Source organism: Rhincodon typus, unplaced genomic scaffold (genome assembly GCF_021869965.1).
Source record: "Rhincodon typus isolate 14 unplaced genomic scaffold, sRhiTyp1.1 hic_rhity00001717, whole genome shotgun sequence".
Taxonomy (NCBI): domain Eukaryota; kingdom Metazoa; phylum Chordata; class Chondrichthyes; order Orectolobiformes; family Rhincodontidae; genus Rhincodon; species Rhincodon typus.
Window position 1 is genome coordinate 1 of NW_025967355.1, and position 17487 is coordinate 17487.

The 17487-nt window shown below is 39.9% G+C and overlaps 1 protein-coding gene across 1 annotated transcript; it reads right to left on the bottom strand.

The window, feature by feature from the left end:
* Positions 1-1133: 1133 nt before the first annotated feature.
* LOC125481325 (progranulin-like) lies at positions 1134-17213 on the bottom strand. The gene is made up of 4 exons (XM_048592730.1): positions 17072-17213; positions 4146-4295; positions 3602-3832; positions 1134-1265 (listed from the first exon to the last, which is right to left on the bottom strand). The coding sequence occupies exons 1-4, from the start codon at positions 17207-17209 to the stop codon at positions 1134-1136; spliced, it is 651 nt and encodes a 216-aa protein (XP_048448687.1). The 5' UTR covers positions 17210-17213.
* Between the last annotated feature and the right edge of the window lie 274 nt (positions 17214-17487).

Consider the following 17487-nt stretch of genomic DNA (forward strand, 5'->3'; position numbering starts at 1 on the left):
ACAAAGTTCTTCAATTGTGGTACTGCAAAGGCTTTTTTTTCTTTTTTTAAGATCGATCATGTCTCAATTTAAAATGTTATAGCTTGCAATAAAACCCAGCATTATTCTTGATTTTACTTTTTTTAAATAACATTAAAAGCAGAATTTCATCAACTCCTCTGTATTATACAACTTTTAATCTGTCCAAGTATAATTACTGCTTTCCTGAAAGAAGAAGGGATCACCTCATTTATTATTAGCATGCCAACTGCAGATTTCTTTGCTCATTTCACTGTCTCCTTGTTGCTTCTTTTTCTTTTGAGTTACTTTTAATTTTTAAATTAGTATTTTTAACACCTGGACACATCTCTCTCCCTCAGCAAGAATGAGTTCACAATTTGTGAGTTATATTTGCACTAACATGCACTCAAGAAGCTCAGATCATCTCCTCCAAATACAAGAGATAAAGAACTATTCCCCAGCTGGACCAAGATGCTGATATACAAGGCTTGGGTCCTCAAAAACTTGCTGAATGGCACAGAAGCCTGAGTAACTCACACCTAACAAGATTAAAAGTTTAAGAATTTTGATTTCTGGCGTTTACGTCACAACTTTGCTATTTAAAAAAAAAGTCAAATTCACCAACAAAACAGTCTTTAACAGGTCCAACATGTCACGTTTACTTGTGCTAATCAAGCAAATGAGGCTTCATTAGCTAGGACATGTGCATAGATTGGAAAATGGCTGCATCTCCACGCTAAGGTAGCCCATTGCAAGAAACCAGTAGAGTGCCCAAAAGTCTGATAAAACTGACATGAATGCCTTCACATCAAACATAAGTGAGAAATACAACGGTAGCCTGGAGTTCACTACCAGACAATGAGTGGCTCCAGGAACATCAAAACAGATGCCAGCCCTACAAATAAGGAGGCGGCAAAGATCATCCTACAACATTGATAAAGGCCAATTTCACGTGTGGCACTTGTAGTAGAATAGGTTGTTCCAAAATTAGTTTGACCAGTCTTGAAAAGTGCAGACTATCTCATTCAACTTCAAGAAAGATCTGAGGCTGCATTCCTATCATCTCACACAGAGGGAAGTATGCCAACAAACCAGATTTATAATGCAATATTCACCAATAAATTTAAAGTTAGTTAAGGAACTACAAAAATTAATATTTCCATAAAATGTGCATTCTGCTTACCAACAGGTTTGATGCAGGTTTTTTGTGCTTTATCACATTTGAAATCTTTTGGACAGCAGTAGTGGTCATCACAGCATACTGCCTGTAAACAGAACGATACTCGATGATAACATTTTCAGTAGGCATGCCATGTTTCAGAAAGACTTGATTATCTGAAATAAATTTGCTTAAGTTGTCCCAAAACTATCAAACCAAAAGTTAACATGAAAAGAAGATACCAGAAATCCATGATGGCACATCCTGTTATGGGCATGAAGCAAGTATTATTTTGGGCTATTCCAACAGCTTCTATAAACTTTCACGTATGTGGTCCCCAACTTGTGATGACTGGACTATCAATTCTGTAGAACTCCATTCAGTCAGTATTCCATCATTCAGAAAGTAAACAACTGCACGACTTGCAAGTCGTGGAGAGGTGGCCGTGTAGCTGCTATGCAACTGGACTAGTAATTCAGAGTACCAGACTAACGTGCTAGAAACATGCATCCGAGTTCCACCATGGGAAACGGTGAAAAATGAATTCAATACAAGTCTGAAATTAGAAAGGAGCTAATCTAATGGAGTAAAGGTCACTAAAACAAAAAAATTAGCCAAAGTAAATCATCCATCCTTACTTGGTCTGTATATGACTCCAGATCCACTGCAATGTGGTGGACTCTTAATTGCCTTCTGAATGGCATGGCAGGCAGTTCAAAGGTCAATTAGAGATAGGCAACAAATGAATGAATTTAAAAAAGCTTTCAATTTGATCATTCCTGATTTGCCCTTAAAGTTGACATTATTTTAAACATTTTGGTTTATACTTTTGCTTTAATTCACTAAAATTTAAGTGTTGACTCTTTAAGATGATCCTGAACTTTGCCTGAACCCACAGTCGCATCAATCTGAATAAAAATTGTACAACTATTATTTCTGGACATGAGCCATACATTCGGTAGCAGTATGTTTAAAATTGGTAATCAATGATTCGTTGTGATGTGAAACATTAAATGAACCCAGTCCAGTTCTCCAGGCTTGGGGGGTGGTTGGTTCATTTCTGCTGTTTTACACAGGTGATCATTAAGTAAATCCTTCTGTGAGCATTTAAATCTTGTCCTTGAAATGGAACTAGCTGTAATATCAGTAAAGAATTGTTACATAGCTAGCTGGGTTTCCTGCTGCTCTTTTAACGCAACAGAGATGAGGCGTGGTTATGGTTGGAGGCTATCTTGGAGCCAATAGATTATCACAACGCATGTATAAAATGGGCAAGCAAAGATCCTTCTTGGTCTACCATGCTCTCACTTGCAAGCACCTTCATTTAGACAGAGGTCACAAACTACACTGGAGTTTCCTCTGAATTTCAGGAATGCCACCATATTTCTATTTTCAGTTGGAGGGAGGTCAGAGTGCCATAACACACAGGAGCACATAACCTGCCAATAATATTCAAGTGTGTTATGTTTCATATAGCTAAACAGAATTTGCACCCTAGAGTATATTTTTCGACAGAAAATGTTTTGGGAGAGTGGGCTAAAAAGATTGACTTTTGAGTGCCAATTTTAAAAAAAATGAAAAGCATTTGCTCAGACTGCATCCATCTGGAGCAAGTTTATTCCAAACAGTTACTGATGCAGTTATACAGGTCAACAGCGATTAGAAGAATCATTTATCACTCCAACAGCTCCTCACAAATATCACTAACATACAGGGGTGGAATGTCTAATTCAATGGAACTTTGTATTAACCTATTCTCAGAGAGAGGGAGTGAGGCATGTTTGAGCAACAGCACTTCTCACCAACCCCAGGAAGGGGTAACGGAGGAAACAAAAGGTTCAGAAGACAAGCTTCAAATTATTCTGTGGACAGAAAAGAGAGCCACATCTCAGCAGTTTTTAAAAATAGAGATGAAACTCTAGAAAGGCTAAAGGAGCAATAAATGTTTTAATTAAACAGTTAAAGGACACTTCAGGTCAAACAGATCATCCAATTTTGGGAAAAAATATGATTGTACTTTATTCTGCCCCATCACAGATAAGCTGGTTTGATTGAATTAAATTCTAAGCCTATAGCAGCATTTGTTTAGTCAACCTTAGAGAATAAGTACACTTGTGAAAGGCTCAAATACAATCTGAAGTCACAGAAGTACTATCCTGTTTTGATACACTTCTGGTTTGCACTACTGCACATTTAGATATAAGGAAAAGATTCAACAGCCATAAAATTAAAATGCTAAGATCATCCACTGGAGCTATTACATAAGAAGTTCCCAAAAGAGAACAATTTTCAACTCAAGAAAATAAGATGACAACACAGATCTAATTCATTATTCTGCATCAATATATAGTTCCATCCATTTGGCAGTACTAATTGGTTTCATCAACACTTAACTAGTTTACAAAGACAGTGCATAAAGTGATAAGGGGACTCAGGGCTTACATCTTTCATAGGACAGCAACCCCAGCCAAGATTCTTTGACTTGCAACAGGTGTATCCCCCAGAACAGGTCATATTCCCACAAAGCTCACTATTGGCAGTACGCAAGTTGTCTACTGCAGAAACCAGTGGCAACTTGTCTTCCGTTGCTCCTGTTCTTTTGCATTTGGCTTCAATCAGGTCACATTCATATCCCTTTGGGCAACAATGCTCCCAATCCTTGCAAATATTTGCCTGTGACCAGAGAAAAAAAACAAAGATACATTTTCATAATGTTCAGACAATAAAAAGAAATGAACAGAGAAAATGCATAATTTATACTAAATTAATGAAAAATCGGAATTCCATAGACCTCGGATAAAGAAGTCACTATCAATGTGAACAGGTTTATTAGGTTTTAACATTTTAATTAAATTTCTGTTCACACAAAGTTAATTCATCTTTAAGTTACATGGCATAAACCGTTTAAAAGTTTGATTATTAAATACAAACATACAATTAAAGATCATGAGAAAGCAACTGCTAAAAATTAACTATGCTATGTTACCTCAGTGAATGGGCAGCAACCATAAAAGCCTTTTGATGTGGGCATACAAGTGTATTCAGGCGGACATTCAGTGTTATCCAGACAGATATTTTCAGTCAATGCATTTGGTGTTCCTGCCTGAACAAGCAGGGTGGCTTTTGCTTCTTTCCACTAGAATCAGATAAACACGTGAAACAGAATGATTCTCCTTACTCTTGGGCACTGTACTAATGAGCTATGGTTTGTATTTAAAAAGATTTAAACCACACTCGAGCCATACAAAATTACAATATTGCAACTGTTTTCAGGATCTTATTCAGAGTGGCACACACCAATATAACGCCAAAAATAAATGCCCAAAGGACATAGACTAAAAGCTAAACACTAACTTCCAGTAGAGCCAACAATTGATGAACAGATGCAAGAGTTGCATTCTGTCATTATTTTTAATCACATACAAAATAGCTTTTCATCTTTTAAAGATGGAGGTATATAAAGATCTTATCATTTATTATTGATTGTGGACTGAAGTAGGAGAAAGACTGTTTAAAAACAGAGGATTGTGGAAGGAATTGCTGCACTTTTAAAAATATGTTGTGGAAACTGTGGGACATTTACACTGCTACTTTATTCAAGCAGTAGGGAAATTGTGGATTTCACGTTACCAGGGGTATGGAGAGTGAGATTTGGCAAGCATCACATAGCTGGTTAGTTTGTGATATTGTGACAAGTCATGGATGCCAAAGGTCATCAGCTTAATGATGATTCTAAATGGTTCTCTGGGGAGCAAAACACCTTGTGGGTTCGAAAGGTACAGCAAAAAGCCTCTAGATCTCTGGAAAGGCAGACTATATCCCTCCCTTTCTGCAAGCTAGATATTTTCCCCAACAGTTACTGTGAGCTGTTGCCTTTAACCGGTAACTAAAAGACTTCGCAGTTGATGTACCAATCATCCTGTGCCTCCTGCAATGTGATGAAGGAATCCAAAGAAAAGAGACTGAAGAACAGAGAGCTTTAGCAAACCAAAAGAATCATCTCCTTTTGGCCTGGTACTTATGGCCTGAGGTTCCCAGTTTTTTTCTTCCACCCAAAAAACCAATGTTATTTTTGATTGTCTGTATGAGGAAGTAAGAGTATTGTGTGGTTAGAGCTTTAACTTCTTGAGACACGTCTTCTTAACTGAACTCTCGCATCCCAGTAAGCGTTCTAGTAAACCTATTCAGCACTTTCTTCTCCAGATGAAAGTCAATGCAGTGAAATACTACTGTCAATCCTCACAGTTTACAATGTTTCAAAGTTTCTTTTCATCAACAAACTTGGAAATTTTGTACCAGGCTTACCAATCAGAGCTAGAAAATTACTGAAAGCTTTTTGAAGTCAGTAAGGGTACTGGGAATATAAATGCTGCTGAGATTAGTTTAATTGGAGCATTTCTAAAATTAGATTAATAGATTAGCTTCATCAACATAACAACAAACGTGCAACAGGATTCAGTTAAGTTTAGTTATGACACAGATCAGCTCTAATCTAATTAATTACTGGAACAGGTTAAGGGGGTTGCGTGGCCTACTCCAATGCCCATACCTAGCTAATTCACCTACGATAATATTATCTCTATTTAAAAATTAACTGCATCAGAAATTACCACTTGTTGAATGCTGATGGAAGTAAGTTGGCACACGGAAGAAGGAACAAAACCGGTAGCCGAAAAATTCCTGCATCTCTCAATGAATGGCAGCCACCATTTTTTAGAATACCCTTCGCCTGTTTCATGTCCACGGAAATGATTTAGGAAAAAAGGCAGGGTGCTCTACAGAACATCTGAGACCTAAGCATTCAGAACAAGCAAACTTAATTCCTTAATCAGATTTAACAATAAAATGCTGTTCACTTCAGCTGTGAAGTGATGAAGGAACGTGGTTTCAAACTTGTTAATTTTCAGTGCCAGAGAACAGTTGGCATTTATATTTCGAATGTAAGGTTCACACAAGCAGTTGGGAGAGAACACATCCTGAATGAGAAATAGCCAGAGTAAGTGTATATTTCTAGAAATTTGGAGCAGTCACAATTTACAGACAGGAACAGGTTCTTTCAGCTCTTTTTGTCCCCCTGTGGTGTATAACTTGTAAAGACTTATTTTTGACGAGAGAGGAGAGATATTTAAAAAAAAATCATAGAATTACAGAATCCCTACAGTGTGGAAACAGGCCAATAGGTCCAACAAGTCCACACCGCCCCTCTGAAGAGCATCTCACCCAGACCAACCGCCCACCTTTTCACTATAACCCTGCAGTTCCCAAGCTTAATCTACCTAACCTACACACCCCCACATACAGGCAATTTAGCATGGCCAATCCACCTAACCCGCAAAGCTTTGGACTGTGGGAGGAAACCTACACAGACAGGAAGAGAATGTGCAATGCAATTTTTCTTTACACACACAGGTGGCTTGCATGGGGAATGAACTTCCTCAGGAAGTCGTGGTTGTGGTACAATTACAACATTTAAAAGCCATTTGGATAAGTAGACGAATAGGGAAGGTTTGGAGGGATATGGGCCAGCAGCAGGCACTTGGGATTAGTTTAGTTTGGGATTATGCTCAACATGGGCTAGTTGGACCGAAGGGTCTGTTTCCGTGCTGTATGACACTATGACTATATTTTTTAGTAACAAGGATCAGGGAATAAAGGCCCCAGTGCAATTCATACCATTTGATATTAAGCATTTTCCAAAAAATTTAAAGTGGTACATCATAACAGGAGAGCTCTTCCTGCTCTACGAGAGAAGCTGGGAACATTGTCAGCGCCCGGGGCAGGGTGCGTGCAGGAAGTGTCTCCAGCTGCAGCTCCTGGAAGAGGCCAGAACGGTGACTGTGGACAACGCAGAGCATCCATGAAGCAGATAGCATCATGGATAGAGGGCAGCCATGGTATTCAATAAACAGGTTGTACCTCCTTAATCCTGTGCTCTGGTCTAGCAATTGCAACACATCCAGTTTTCACGACATGAAAAACTCAAAAACAGATCAAAATACATTGGACAAACCAACTGCAAGTCAATCAAAATGAGGGAAAGTGGTCACCAGTCCTCTACAAGTGCGCTAACACTGCAGCTGAATAGTCCAATGATGGCCACCATTACAGGCTCACAGTCGGAGATGGATCCTGCAAGTTGGCATCTTCAGAATAGTAGAGCAAGGACAGGAATTAGGAAAGAAATGGTTTCAAAACTCCAGTGCTGACTTACACACAAACTCCCATGGCCCAGAAAAATCTTCTGGTGTGGCTAAGGTCTGTTCCAGAGGCTAAAGGATTGCAGATTAAATGAATTGCACACAAAACAAGTTAGCCTCGCCATTACCTTTGCCAAGAAAAATTTGAACCATTACTTTTAATATTTGAGATATCAGGCTTGTCTCAGGCAGCCATTGTTTCAGGTTTATCAGATCTTGCAGACTTAAGGCTCAGGCTATGCAAGACAGCTTTATAAACAACACATCTGCCAATATTTCATTTCGACTGCGTGTCGAAACCTGTTTTTGGGAATTTTCAAATGTAGGGGTTTTCTTTCAGAGAATTTTACTTCCTATTTTAAATGTGGAAGCAACTGAGAGAGATCAAGCACAGTGGTATCAGAGGTTAAGCTTCAGGAGCTTTTGGAATGAGATTTTAAATACTCAACATTGTATTTTAAATAAAATACAGTTAGTTAAGGACTATGCAGCTAGTTTCATGATATTTACATCTATCAATACTAAATACTCATACAAAAGGAGATAGCGAGAAAAGAGACCAGTCTGAGACTGGTGCAGTTGGGAAAAGAAGCATGTCGAACATTCAAGGCAGGCAGGAAGAAAGCAGGAAACGAGGTAGGACTGATAGGCTTTTTGCATTGAAATAACCGCAATTTAATCTAACAGGTAAGGCAGATGAACTCAGGGCATAGGTGGGAGCATGGGACTGGGATAGCATAGCGATTACAGAAATGTGGCTCAGGGACGGACAGGACTGGCAGCTTAATGATTCAGTATGTTGATGTACCTACTAGAGAAGGAGCAAAACTTGACCTACTCTTAGGAAATAAAGCAGAGCAGATGACTGAGGTGGCAGTGGGGGAGCACTTTGGGGCCAGTGATCATAATTCTATTAGTTTCAAAACAGTGATGGAAAAGGATTGATCGATTCTAAAAGTCAAAGTTCTAAATTGGAGGAAGGCCAATTTTGACAGTATTAGGCAAGAACTTTTCAAGGTTGATTGGGAACAGATATTCGCAAGTAAAGGGACGGGTGGGAAGTGGGAAGCCTTCAAAGATGAGATAACAGGAGTCCAGAGACAGTATGTTCCTGTTAGGATGAAGGGCAAGGCTGGTAGGTGAGGGAATGCTGGATGACTAGAGAAATTGAGGTTTTGGTCAAGAAAAAGAATGAAGCATACATCGGGTATAGACAGCAGGGATCGAGTGAATCCCTAGAAGTGTACAAAGGCAGAAATATACTTAAGAGGAAAATCAGGAGGGCAAAAAGGGGATATGACCTTTGGCAAATAGGTTAAGAAGAATCCAAAAGGATTCTACAAGTACATTAAGGAAAAAAGGCTAACTAGGGAGAGAATAGAACCTCTTAAAGATCCGCAAGGCCACCTATGTGTGGAACTGCAGGAGATGGGGGAAGATACTAAACGAGTATTTTCTATCAATGCTTACTGAGGAAAAGGATATGGAAGATAGAGAACTTGGGGAAATAAATAGTGACATCTTGAAAAATGTCCGTACTACAGAGGTGGTGGTGCTGGATGTCTTAAAATGCATAAAAGGTGGATAAATCTCTGATCAGGTATATTCTAGAACTTTGTGGGAAGCTATGGGCCCCTTGCCGAGATATCTGCATCATCGATAACCACAAGTGCAAGGAGACTGGAGGTTGGCTAAAGTGGTGCCACTATTTAATGGTAAGGAAAAGCCAGGGAACTATAGACTGGTGAGCCTGACATCAGTGATGGGCAAGTTGTTGGAGGGGATGCTGGGGGACAGGATTTACATGTATTTGGAAAGGCAGGGACAGATTAAGGATAGTCAACATGGCTTTGTGCGTGGGAAATAGTATCACACTAACTTGAGTTTTTTGAAGAAGTAATGAAGAGGATTGATGAAGGCAGAGCGGTAGACGCGATCTATCTGGATTTTTGTAAGGCATTCAACAAGGTTCCACATGGTAGACTGGTTAGCAAAGTTAGGTCACATGTAATACAGGGAGAACTAGCCATTTGGATACAGAACTGGCTTGAAGGTAGAAGACAGCGGGTGGTGGAGGAGGGCTGCTTTTTAGACTGGAGGCCTCTGACCAGCAGTGTGGCACAAGGGTCGGTACTGGATCCACTGCTTTTTGTCATTTATACGAATGATTTGGATGTTAACATAGGAGGCATAGTTAGTAAATTTGCAGGTGACACCAAAATTAGTGGTGTAGTGGACAGCCAAGAAGGTTACCTCAGTACAATGGGACTTTGATCAGATGGGTCGATGGGCCGAGGAGTAGTAGACGGAGTTTAATTTACATAAATGTGAGGTGCTGCATTTTGCAAAGGCAAATCAGGGCAGGACTTCTACACTTAATGGTAAGGTCCTGGGGAGTATTGCTGATCAAAGAGACCTTGGAATGCAGGTTCATAGCTCCTTAAAAGTAGAGTCGCAGGTAGACAGGATAGTGAAGGTGGCATTTGGTTGCTTGCCTCTATGGTCAGTGCATCGAGAATAGGATTTGGGAGGTCATGCTGTAGTTGTACAGGATATTGGTTAGACCACTTTTGGAATACTGCATTCAGTTCTAGCCTCCCTGCTATAGCAAGGATTTTGTTAAACTTGAAAGGGTTTAGCAAACATTTACAAGGATGTTGCCAGGGTTGAAGGGTTTGAGCTGTAGGGAGAGGCTGAATAGGCTGGGGCTATTTGCCCTGGAGTACTGGAGGCTGAGGGATGACGTTATTGAAGTTCATAAAATCATGAAGTGCATTGATAGGGTAAATAGCCAGTCTTTTCCCCAGCGCAGCAGAGTCCAAAACTAGACAGCATAGGTTTAAGGTGAGAGGGGAAAGATTTAAAAGGCACCTACGGGGCAACTTTTTCATGCAAGGGTGGTGCGTTTATGGAATGAGTTGCCAGAGGAAGTGGTGGAGGCTGGTACAATTACAGCATTTAAAAGGCATCGGTATGGGTATATGACTAGGAAGGGTTTATAGGGATATGGGCCAAATGCTGGCAAATGGGATTAGATTAATTTAGGATATCTGGTCGGCATGGATGATTTGGACCGAAGGGTCTGTTTCTATGCCGTATAGGTCTATGACTCTGTGATTCTAAAAAGACTTGTTTGTTTGCTGACAAACTCTTAGCTTACTTCAAACAAACCCAGTGGGATCTTACCTTGAAGCAAAGGGGCAAGTCAAAGGGAGTCGATATCTAACCTCCCCAGCAGGGAACCAGCATTCCCACTGATCCTGTAACTTAGATGTGCTATAACCAACTTGTACCAAAATTTCCCAGAAAGAATGCAAAAGATTTGTCCTTGTATCCACAACTTTCTATCGTATTTCATTTGTTTTTGTCCTCCAAATCTCATTTGTTTCATACAGTTTGTGTTGCAGCTCTGTGAGACTAGATAGCTGGCTTGGATGCAGAGTTATGCCAATAGCATGGGCTCAATTCCCACACCGACTAAAGTTATCACAATGGTTCCCTTTCCTAACCTCTCCCCTCGCCTGAGATGTGATAATCCTCAGGTTAAACTACAATCAACAGACTTACTCTCTCTAACGAGAGAGCAGCCCTAAGGTCCTCTAAGACAATGACTATGTTACACATCAAGAATCATCATTTGGTAAGGAAGTGACCGGCAGCATCCAGAACCAAGGAAGGTGAAGAGTCTGGAGGAAAAAGGCAAACAGCTGACAAAATGGGGGAAATCAGAGAAAGAATTGAAGTGATTAAAGCAAGAATACAAGAGGATGACAAAGTGACAGAATGCAAGAACCAGTTCTGTAAATAACAGACTAACACACTTTAAGAAAGCTTTTCACAGACATCATCATTATGGAGTCAGGCCTAAAACATAACTTTTTATTAACTTATGGGACATGTACGTCACTAGCCAACCAGCATTTATTGACTACCCTAAGCTGCGCTTGAAAAGGTGATGATGAGCTGCCTTCTTGAACCACTGCAGTCAACATGCCGTTGGTTGCCTGCAACGCACTTCAGAGGAAATTCCAGGATTTGATCCAGCCAGTGAAGGGAATTGTGATATATTTCCAAGTCAGGGTGGTGAATGGCTTGGAACAGAACTGGCATGTAGTGGGGCTTCCATCTGCTGCCCTTGTCCATCTAGGTGGATATGGCCGTGGGTTTGGAAGGATCCTTGGTGAAGTTCTGCAGTGCTTCTTGTAAGTATTACATATTGCTGCTACTGAGTGTTGGTGGTGAAGAGTGGATGCAGTGCCAATTAAGGCGGCTGCTTTGTCCTGGATGCTGTCAAGCTTCTTGATTGCTGTTGGAGCTGCACCCATTCGAGCAAGTGGTGAGCACTCCATCATACTCCTGACCAGTGCCTTGTAGATGGTGGACACACTTTGGGGAGACAGGAGGTGAGCTAGTCGCTGAAGGATTCCTTGCCTCTAACCTGCCGTTGTAGTCACTCTGATTATATGATTACTCCAGGCGAGTTCTGGTCAATGCTAACCCACAGGATGTTAATAGTGGGAAATTGAGTGATGGTAACACCACCAAATGTCATGTGGCAGTAATTAGATTGTCTCTTACTGGAGATGGTCATTGCCTGGCATTTGTGTGGTGCAAATGTGACTTGTTACTTGTCAGCCCAAGCCTAGATATTGTCCAGATCTTGTTGCATTTGAACATAAACTGCTTCAGTATCTGAGCAGTCACAAAATGGTGCAGAACATTGTGTAGTTATCAGCGAACAGTATAAAGTGAAAAACATCTTGAAACACATGAAAAAATGTCATTAAGTAGGATTGCCAGTAAATTCTTTATTTTGTTCAAGAAACAATAAACTTCAACACAAAATGCAGACAGTGACAATGAAAACGTAAAGAGTGATGTCTCTGTCACTGGTGATGAAATTTTCAGACTAATAACAAGCTTTGAGTGAATAGATGGAAATGTAGATTTGATCCCGATTTCGAGTGACACTCAAGATTTAGGTTAGCAAAATCCATGTAGTAAAAATTACAAATTTAATTAAACTAATGAGGTCAAGTAAAGCCAATGTAAGCAAATTCATTATCAGAAAATATTCAGTCATAATTGTTGAGTATAATTATTATGTCAATTAAGGTATTTTTGTTCCATATTTGTGATGTCAAAAGTATTAATTAAAATAATTGTGTAAAGGAAGGTAATTAAAGTGAATTGTTGAGTGAAATCTATTGGATAGAAGGAGCGCTTTAAACAAATCACTTCATAGAAAGATTTCACAGCATGATTTTCACTTTTAATACCCATCTTGTTCAGTCCATATACCCATAGAGTGAATAACTCAGCTTAATACTTCATTAATTCTTTTTCCTTATTTATAAAAACTTTCATCCATTTATCTCCCATATGTAGGGTGGATAAGTTTGACCTTCAGTCTTAACTTGGGTTTGCTGTCTGACTTTTTTAAGCAGACAAGACAGACAGTCACTCGTGTTTGACATGTAATAACACTCTACCTTTTCATCACAGCACCAGCTCTGAAGAGTTATGGCTTTTTTTCTGGATAGCCCCTTGTTATTGTGAATGAGTTACAGGATCTCAGGAACTGCCCAAATCACAGCCAACATACCAATATGAAGCCAAACAGATAACATTAGAAGAATTATTTGCTCGTTGTACATTAAATTTCCATTTTCTCGAGCATTCTCAAATACTTATCTAAAATATGGATTTTCAACACACTCAACCTGCTCGGCATTTTATTGTACCGTAAGGTAACATTTCAAGCATTTTCAGGATGAAAGTTACTGTTCTTAGCACAAGTTGGAGTCAAATTCATGAACACTCCTAACCCTCAGGTAAAGTGCTGGAGAAAACTACGGTTGTTTGACACAGGGTTAAATATCTGGAATATTCTCCTTAATAATACCGAGTCTCCCTGCACCACAAGGACCACAGTTTTTTTAAGGCAGGGCCTCACCATCACCTTTCTCAAGAGCAATTAAGCATGACAACAAATGTTGTCTTTCCCAACTATATCCACACCCATGCACAAGTGGAACAAACACACCATATTTTCTCAAAATGAGCTCTCTGACCACCCTGAAACAACATCATGTGAAGGGAGTTGCCTACGGAGTTTTTCACCCTATTGACCTTTTCATTCTTTCAGGGGACGTGGGCATCACTGGCTGTGCCAGCATTTATTGTCCATCCCTGGCTGCTCCTTTGTACTAAGTAGGACTCCAACCAATGAAGAGCTTTACCCCTTGATACAAACTCAGTTAGATGTGGCCTTGATGTCAAGAGCATTCACTCCTACCTCACCTCTGGAGTTCAGCTTGTTTGTCAATAGCTACAACAAGGTTGTAATTAGGTGAGGTGCTGAGTGGTCCTGGCAGAATACAAACTGAGCATTGGTGAACAGATTATTGCCAAGCAAGTGCTATTTAATGACACCTTCCATCACTACACTGTTGATTAAAAATAAATTGGGAAAGGGAGGGTCAATAATATGACTCTGCCAGGGGGACAAGTCATTTCTGGGATGTTGTCGGAAAGGTGAGATTCCATGTATATGACTATATCAAGCTGTGGTTGACCATTCTGCGAGACAGCTCTCCCAATGTTGGCACTAGTTGTCAGATATTGGTAAGGGGACTTTGCAGGGTCGAAAAGGCTGTGTTTGAAATTGTTGTTTGCAGTGCCTAGGTAATTGCTAGGTGGTACTTTGAGGTTCATTCCCTTTTAATGCCCAATTATGTTATGATTATTTCACTGGTACCTTCTTCAGCAGTGAATCATTAACAGCAGGAGGAAAGCATCGGTAGCTGTAGCAGCCTCTTTTGTTGTTAACGTTGCCCAAAAAGTTCTTCATTCAAAGGCAACATTTTTGTTTCAAGAGTCAGATCCAAACGTATATTTTAAGTTTCACCAATTTTTGTTTTATTGCCGATCCCTATTTGCCCAGAGGGCCTTTAAGAGTCAAACACATTGATGAATGTCTGGAGTCACATGTAGGCCACACCAAGGAAGGTTGGCAGTTTCTCTCCATAAAGGACATTAATGAACCAGATGGGTTTTTCTGACAATCAACAGTAGATACACGGTCATCATTAGACATTTACTCCCAGGATTTTATTGAATTCAAATTCCACCATCTGTCAATGGGGGGATTTGAACCAGGTCCCCAGAATCTTAGGGGTCTCTGGATTAACAGTTCAGCGATAACATCATGAGGCTATCACCTCCCCAATTCTTACTAAAGCTTTACAAATTAAATTCTACTCAGTTAGTAGAGGAAGGGTATGAGGTGGGTTTCCAGAAACAGTGCCTCTCGAGACTGCAGAGACTTTATGTATTATTATGTATGTTGTTAAAACATTCTTGATTCTTAAAGTTGATGATCAAACCCAAGTTTCCTTGGATCAATAAAAGTTGCCATCTGTTATGGTACACAAGTTTGTCACTAAATCAGCTGCAGGGTAGGCAAATTATATTAAACCCACATGGGTCTATCCTTTCCTGAACTCAAAGAAGCTGTCAAAAAGTCATCCTCCTCACAGTCAAATTGAGCTGTTTCAATGAAAAGAAGACACTCACTTTTATTAGGAACCAGCAAGTATATAGTAATTATCCAATTATTTATGCCATCCTTCTGGCAGAACAGGGGTGCTTCATTTAAGACAAACCTCACTATTCCTCAAAATCTACAGGATGATAGGTTTAAAAACGAAAAGGCCTTTCTTCAATTTGCAGGATGAAGAGCAACTTCCGCCAAATTTCCTAAACTCAGAGATTTGCCATCGGTTACTAATAACCGAATAAAAAGTGGTCTGGAGATAAAGATTAGAAAAACGTATTTTACATGGGAGTTGACTGCTCCATTCCCTTTAGTGACTTAATAGATTATTCATCTATTCTTGATAGTGATCATTTGTCAGTTGAATGGGGCCGAAGAAAGGAAATGTGGAATGTGAAGACACGAAGCTGCATCAACTCAAAAAAAATTAACTGGGAGAATCAGATCATTCAAGATAAGGGAATCTCAACAGGCAGCCAATGCAGAAATTTTATTAGAAAAAAATGGCAAAATACAAACAAGATTCAAAAGTACCAACACCTTCAGGGAGATTAAAGAGTAAGGGAAGAGGCAAATTCCTAACAATTGAAGGACATGTGGTTACTAAATGTTAAAAATGAGCATTACTTCACAGGAGTGGCATAGTGGACAGTGAAGAAGGTTATCTAAGATTACAAAGGGATCTTGATCAATTAGGCCAATGGGCTGAGGAGTGGCAGATGGCAATTAATTTGGTTAAATGCAAGGTATTGCATCTTGGTAAAACAAACAAGGGCAGGACTTATACAGTTAATGGTAGGGCCCTGGGTAGTGTTGTTGAACAGACAGACCTAGGTGTTCAGGTACATAGTTCTTTTAAGTTGTTTCACAGGTAGACAGAGTGGTTAAGACGGTTTTTAGCATGCTTGGCTTTATTGCTGGCCATTGAGTATAGGAATTGGGACATCAATTTGGGATTGTACAGGACATTGGTGAGGCTACTTTTGGAGTGCTGTGTACAGTTCTGGTCACCCTGCTATAAGAAGGATATTATTAAATTGGAGATGGTTCAGAAAAGATTTAACAGGATGTTGCTACAACTGATGGGTTTGAGTTATAAGGAGAGTCTGGATAGGCTGGGACTTCTTCCACTGGAGCATAGGAGGTTGAGGGTGAGTGACCTTATAGGTTTATAAAATCATGACAGGAATAGATAAAGTGAATAGCAAAAGTCTTTTCCCGAACGTAGGGAATTCAAAACTAGGGGCATATTTTTAAGGCGAGAGGAGAAAGACTTAAAAGGGAACTGAGGAGCAACTTTTTCACACAGAGGGTGGTTTGTATGTGGAATGAACTGCCAAAGAAAGTAGTGGATGCAGGTACAGTTGTAACATTTAAAATACAGTTGGATAGGTACACAAATTGGAAAGGTTTAGAGGGATACGGGCCAAACACAGGCAAGAGGGACTAGTTTAGTGTAGGAAACTCGGCCGGCATGGACGAGTTGGACAGAAGGGTGTGTTTCTGTGCTTCATGTTTATGAATCAACTGTTCTGCTTGCACTGAACAACAATCTTTTTCTCTCAAAAATACTTTGTTACGTTCCAAAACTTCCTAGATTCTGGAATTACCCTTTGGACTGGAAAACTGTACTGTCACTATAATTTTTAAGTTGCAGAACCCAAGCAATTACAGGCACACCAATTTAATAACATCTGTGGTAAGTCACTGGAACCTATAAAGGAGCAAATGGCTGAGCACTTAGACAAATAAAAGCTGACTGGAACATTGGTTTGTGAAGGGTAGATCTTGTCCAGCTGAATTAGGTTCATCTTAAAGACCTGGTAGAAAGCAGAATGTGTATGGATGTCTACATTTTGAAATAGTATGTGAAACATTCTACACAAAATTAGCAAAAACAAAAACAAAATGAACTGCAGGCAAGTTGCAATGTGAATTAATAATTAATGGTTTGCGAAGCAGAAGGCAGAGTTGGTTTTGAAGGTAACATACACTGATTCTCAGCATGTGCCCAAGTTGTTTCCTTTATTCTCATACTGACACAAAATGTTCTAATCAAAGAAAGAAATCACAACATGAGCATTTTAGACCAATTCAAAGAAAAAATAATAATATAAAGGATCACTGCCCAGTAAGGTGTAAATGGGTACAACCTACCTTTGAGACAGGGCAACAGGTATATCCGCCATACAGCTTCTTACAACAGGTTGTTCCATATGGGCAGGTAGACCCATCTGGACAGACAGCTGAAGCCAGGCCAGTGACCAGACACAGGATGACAAACTGTTGGATCATGATCTGAAACCAAAAACAGAACACTTTGTCAATTGAATGCACAGTAAGAAAGCAATAGCAGAAGGCACATTAACAAACAAGTCAGTCCCTCTACCTGCTTCTGTGTAAACAGGACGTCAGCATTGGGCACACGGTTTTCCCGGTGACTAGTGCCCGTACCCTGCAACAAAATGCACATGTCTAATTTCAGTAAGCATCCTCGCTTGATGTCCAGCTCACAGACTGAATGATGGCAGATAGGGTTAGAAGCAAACCTCCTCTATTAGTTTCAAACTTCC

Coding starts and splice junctions, on each gene's coding strand:
- LOC125481325 (XM_048592730.1), bottom strand. CDS start 17,209: ATGATCCAACAGTTTGTCATCCTGTGTCTGGTCACTGGCCTGGCTTCA. Junction 3,833..4,145: donor GTTGCTGCCCATTCACTGAG/GTAACATAGCAT, acceptor CTCTGGTCACAG/GCAAATATTTGCAAGGATTG. Junction 1,266..3,601: donor GTTGCTGTCCTATGAAAGAT/GTAAGCCCTGAG, acceptor TTCTGTTTACAG/GCAGTATGCTGTGATGACCA.